This window comes from Salvelinus sp. IW2-2015, unplaced genomic scaffold (genome assembly GCF_002910315.2).
Source record: "Salvelinus sp. IW2-2015 unplaced genomic scaffold, ASM291031v2 Un_scaffold1376, whole genome shotgun sequence".
Classification (NCBI taxonomy): domain Eukaryota; kingdom Metazoa; phylum Chordata; class Actinopteri; order Salmoniformes; family Salmonidae; genus Salvelinus; species Salvelinus sp. IW2-2015.
The window spans coordinates 136,871-143,044 of record NW_019942866.1 but is presented as its reverse complement, the minus strand read 5'-3'; the positions used below and the strand labels follow the sequence as shown (position 1 = coordinate 143,044).

Below are 6,174 nucleotides of genomic sequence, written 5' to 3'. Positions count from 1 at the left end.
CTAGACCCCGACACATAAATTACTGCAGCATAAATACTGGAGGCTGAGACAGGAGGGGTCAGGAGACACTGTGACCCCATCCGATGATACCCCCGGACAGGGCCAAACAGGCAGGATATAACCCTACCCACTTGGCCAAAGCACAGCCCCCACACCACTAGAGGGATATCTTCAACTACCAACTTACCATCCTGAGACAAGGCCGAGTATAGCCCACAAAGATCTCCGCCACGGCACAACCCAAGGGGGGGGCGCCAACCCACTCCTCTTTCTATTCTGGCTAGAGCCAGTTTGCGCTGTTCTAGTAGTGCATAGCGTTTTACGAGATCTTCAGTTTCTTGGCATTTTCTTGCATGGAATAGCCTTCATTTCGCAGAACAAGAATAGACTGACGAGTTTCAGAAGAAAGGTCTTTGTTTCTAGCCATTTTGAGCCTGTAATTGAACCCACAAATGCTGATGCTCCATGCTCCAGGTACTAGTCTAAAGCAGTTTTTTTGCAGTTTTCAGCTGTGCGGTCATAAACAAGGACTTTATTGTGGTCATGAACAAGGACTTTATTGTGGTGTGGTCATGAACAAGGACTTTATTGTGGTCATGAACAAATACTTTATTGTGGTCATAAACAAGGACTTTATTGTGGTCATGAACAAGGTATTTATTGTGGTCATAAACAAGGACTTTATTGTGGTCATAAACAAGGTATTTATTGTGGTCATAAACAAGGACTTTATTGTGGTGTGGTCATGAACAAGGACTTTATTGTGGTGTGGTCATAAACAAGGACTTTATTGTGGTGTGGTCATAAACAATGACTTTATTGTGGTGTGGTCATAAACAAGGACTTTATTGTGGTGTGGTCATAAACAATGACTTTATTGTGGTGTGGTCATAAACAATGACTTTATTGTGGTGTGGTCATAAACAATGACTTTATTGTGGTGTGGTCATAAACAAAGACTTTATTGTGGTCATGAACAAGGACTCTATTGTTTATGACCCCATAAGTCCTTGTTTATGGGGTCATAAACAAGGACTTTATTCGGGTCATGAACGAGGACTTTATTGTGGTGTGGCCATAAACAAGGACTTTATTGTGGTCATAAACAAGGAATTTATTGTGGTCATAAACAAGGACTTTATTGGGGTCATAAACAAGGACTTTATTGTGGTCATAAACAAGGAATTTATTGTGGTCATAAACAAGGACTTTATTGTGGTCATAAACAAGGACTTTATTGTGGTGTGGTCATAAACAAGGACTTTATTGTGGTGTGGTCATAAACAAGGACTTTATTGTGGTCATGAACAAGGACTCTATTGGGGTCATAAACAAAGACTTTATTGTGGTGTGGTCATAAACAAGGACTGTTAATTGTGCGTGTGTCATAACAAGACTTTTTGTGGTCATGAACAGGTTACTATTGGGGTCATAACAAAGACTTTATTGTGGTGTGGTCAATAAAAAGGATTTATTTGTGGTCATGAACAAGGACTTTATTGTGGTGTGGTCATAAAAGGACTTTATTGTGGTCATAACAGGACTTTATTGTGGTCTGGCCTAAACGGATTTATTGTGGTCATAACAAGGACTTTATGTGGTGTGGTCAACAAGGATTATTGTGGTGTGGTCAAAACAGACTTTATGGTTACAGGACTTTATTGGGTCATAAACGACTTTATTGTGGTGTGGTCATAACAAGGAATTTATTGTGGTCATAAACAAGGACTTTATTGTGGTGTGGTCATGAACACAGACTTTATTGTGGTGTGGTCATAACAAGGATTATTGTGGTGTGGTCATAAACAAGGACTTTATTGTGGTGTGGTCATAAACCCTTTGGAGTAGTGTATGTTAGCGGAAAGAGGTTTTCATTGCTCTTGACTCAGCAGGAGGAGAGAAGGAGAGTGGGGGAGAGAGAGGGAGTAGAGAGGGAGCGCGAGAGGGAGAGATGGAGGAGAGGTGAGGAGGGAAGAGGGAGAAGAGAGAGGTAGAGAGGGAGAGCGAGAGAGTGAGGGAGAGATTTGAGTGAGAGAGAGATGGGAAGGGGAGTGGAGGGTGAAGGGAGGATTGAAGTGAGAGAGGAGATGAGGGGGAGGAGGGATTGAAGGGGGAGGTGAGGGAGAGGTGAAGGGAGGGAATGTAGGGAGGGAGGGGGGAGAAATACAATAGTAACCTTAATACAACACTCAGACGTATTGAGAACGTCAGGGATTGACATTATAAAAACTATAGCAACTGGTGTTAATGTGGGCTGTGCATTTTACCGTAATTGCAATGTGCACATGATGTGAAAACATATACTACATCCTTACAATAAAATTTGAGGACAACTTTGTATTGGACAATATACTATGTCAATGATATAATGGAAATATAAATATGATCTGTGTGAACTCAGAATTGGAACCATACATGGTAGTCCCATCCCATCTTCTGAAACATGTGTGTCCTCCCCCATGATTAATTAGCTCTCTCATGGTCTGTTCTGTTGTGCTCGTGAACACATCTAGTGTGTAATCTAATGCTATCTCTCCGTACGCAACCACTATGTCCTTCCCCGAGACAAAGCCTGCACTTCAAGAAGGCTCTGGCGTGAGTGCTTTCGGCACCTACTGCGTTATTACTACGACCCCATCCATCAGAAGTGTAAGAAGTTCACTGGACTGGCTGTGTGGGGAACGGGAACAGGTTCATCGACCCATCAGGCCTGCAACGCCACCTTGCTGGGATCATGGTGAATAACATGCACATGACATGACATAATATGAATATAATAGGCATAGCATGACAATAGCAATAACAAAAATGTATTAATGAATGATGAAATATCAAATATTCTTGTAGTTTAAATGATACTTAAAAACTAACTACAGATCAATGTCATATTGAATAATAAACTGATATTATATCTATATTATCTGATAATATAACATCTATAATATCTGATATAATAAAAATATCTATAAAAATCTGATATCTATAATATCTATAAAATCTGATTTCTAGATTTAATATAACAATCTGATATTAATAATATCTATAATAATCTGATATTACATAATAATTAATACAATCTGATTTTATAAATTCTATAATTGCAATATCTATGTTCAAATTATAATAATTGATTTATATATCTATGAAAATCTGATATTATAATATTTATATAAAAATCTGATATATTATGCATATCTATAATATATCTGATATTATAATATACTATAATAAATCTTGATATTATTTGTCTATAAACTAATCCTGAATGTTATGTTTAAATAAATAATCTGATATAATTTCTATAATAATCTGATATAATCTCTATAAAAAATATGATATTATATACTATAAAAATCTGATATATCATTAATCTATAATTCTGAATGTTAATGTCTATAAAATCTGATATTATAATGTATATAATATCATCTGATTTTATAATAGTCTATAATAATCTGATATTAAATTTCTATAAAATCTGATATTATATATCTATAATAATTATTTAATAATTTCTATAATATCTGATATTATTATATCATAATAATCTGATATTATCATATCTATTAATAATCTGATTATTATAATTTCTATAATAATTGATATATATATTTCTATAATAATCTGATATTTATAATTTTATCTTATATAATTAATCTTATGTATAATTATATTATATTCTATAATAATCTGATATTTATTATATCATACTAATCTGATATTTAATCATTCTATAAATAATCTGATATTATAATTTCTATAATAATCTGATATTAATTATATTTCTATAATATCTGATTATTAAATATCTATAATAATCTGATATTATAATATTATTATAATAATCTGATATTATATTTCTATAATATCTGATATTATTATATCTATAATACTCTGATAATTATAATTCTATAATAATCTGATATTATAATTTCTATAATAATTCTGATATTATAATCTTACTAATATCTATTATATATATCTGATATTTAGTAATATCTATAATAATCTGATCATTATAATATCTCATAAAATCTGATATTATATATTTCTAAATAATCTGATATTATACTATCTATATAAAATTCTGATATTATAATTTCTATAATAATCTGATATTAAGTTGTGTATAATATTTCTGACATGTTCTGTCATCAGATGAGGGTACTGAAGTTGAGGAGGATGAGCCCGATACTCCTGTTGGTGAGTAGAGAAATACACTACATGACCATATGAATGTGGACACCTGTCCAACATCTCATTCCAAAATTATGGGCATTAATATGGAGTCGGTCCCCCTTTGCTGCTATAACAGCCTCCACCCTTCTGGGAAGGCTTTCCACTAGATGTTGGAACATTGCTGCGGGGACTTGCTTCCATTCAGCCACAAGGGCATTAGTGAGGTCGAGCAGTGTGCTCGATGTTATACACCTGTCAGCAAACGGATGTGGCTGAAATAGCCAAATCCAATCATTTGAAGTGGTGTCCACATACTTTTGTATTGTACAGTGCATTCGGAAGTATTCAGACCCCTTAACTTTTTCCACATTTGTTACGTTACAGCCTTATTCTAAAATTGATTAAATAGTTTTTTTCCTCAACTGTCAACACACATTACCCCATAATGACGAATCAAAACCGTTCTTAAGAAATCTGTGCAAATGTATTAAAAATAAAAAACAGAAATATCACATTTATTTAAGTATTCAGACCCTTCACAGGGTTCATCAAGGATCTCTCCGTACTTTGCTCCGTTCATCTTTCCCTCGATCCTGACTAGTCTCCCAGTCTCTGCCGATGAAAACATCCCCAAAGCATGATGCCTCCACCACCATGCTTCAGCGTAGAGATGGTGCCAGGTTTCCTCCAGACCTGGCGCTTGGCATTCAGTTAAATTTTGGTTTCATCAGACCAGAGAATCTTGTTTCTCATGGTCTGAGAGTCCTTTAGGTGCCTTTCGGCAAACTCCAATAGGGCTGTCATGTGCCTTTTACTGAGGAGTGGCTTCCGCCTGCCCACTCTACCATCAAGGCCTGATTGGTGGAGTGCTGCAGAGATGGTTGTCCTTCTGGAAGGTTCTCCCATCTCCACAGAGGAACTCTGGTGCTCTGTCAGAGGGACCATCAGGTTCTTGGTCACCTCCCTGACCAAGGCCCTTCTCCCCCGATTGCTTAGTTTGGCCCGGCGGCCAGCTCTAGGAAGAGTCTTGATGATTCCAAACTGTGGGACCTTATATAGACAGGTGTGTGCCTTTCCAAATCATGTCCAATCAGTTGAATTTACCACAGGTGGAATCCAATCAAGTTGTAGAAACATCTCAAGGATGATCAATGGAAACAGGATGCACCTGAGCTCAATTTCGAGTCTCATGTTCGAGTCTCATATATAATTTTTTAAACATTTGCAAAAATGTCTAAAAAACCTTTTTCACTTTGTCATTATGGGGTATTGTGTGTAGATTAATGAGAAAATAAATACTTTAATCAATTTTAGAATAATGCTGTGAAGTAACAAAATGTGGAAAAAGTCAAGGGTTATGAATATGTTCCAAAGGCACTGTGTAGTGTAGGTCTATTAAAAAACAATGTACTGTAGGCCTGTTCAACAGTTTGGACTTACTATTAATTTATTATCTTCTGTTAATTAAACACTGACCCGTTATTCTGTTTCCTGCAGCCCTGATTGTAGGAGTGGTATTTGGGATCACTGGAGCAATACTCATCATAGTCATTGTTGTCCTGGCCATACAGAGCAAGTAAGTACACTATTCATCATTCTCTTCTGTAATCTCTTCTGTTAGGAAACTAGTAGAACAGGAAAATTAGAATTACTCAGTTTATTCAATTTTAGTTTTTTAGCATAATTATGCTACAAATAACTAACTGTTATTTTATATCAAATATCAGGAAGAATCACAAAAGTGAACCAAAGAAAGTGAAAGAACTCAAGCAGGAGACACCACTGCAAGAAGAACCAATTGAGATGGCGTAGAGGAGAGGGGAGGAGAGGAGGAGAGGAGAGGAGACACCACTGCAAGAAGAACCAATTGAGATGGGCTAGAGGAGAAGGGGGGAGAGGAGGAGAGGAGAGGAGAGGAGAGGAGGAGAGGAGAGAGGAGAAGGAGAGGAGAGGAGAGGGGCAGGAGAAGGAAGGAGAAGGAGAGGAGAGGAGAGA

The 6,174-nt window shown here is 36.3% G+C and overlaps 1 protein-coding gene across 1 annotated transcript in view; it reads left to right on the top strand.

Moving 5' to 3' along the window:
• Positions 1-6,080, top strand: part of LOC112070595 (kunitz-type U19-barytoxin-Tl1a) — an 18,019-nt gene extending 11,939 nt beyond the window's left edge. Inside the window, 5 exon segments of the mRNA XM_070439046.1 lie at positions 2,566-2,658; positions 2,661-2,708; positions 4,159-4,203; positions 5,677-5,755; positions 5,907-6,080. Coding sequence (XP_070295147.1) covers positions 2,566-2,658; positions 2,661-2,708; positions 4,159-4,203; positions 5,677-5,755; positions 5,907-5,991 — 350 coding nt within the window. The 3' untranslated portion in view covers positions 5,992-6,080.
• The last annotated feature ends 94 nt before the right edge of the window (positions 6,081-6,174 follow it).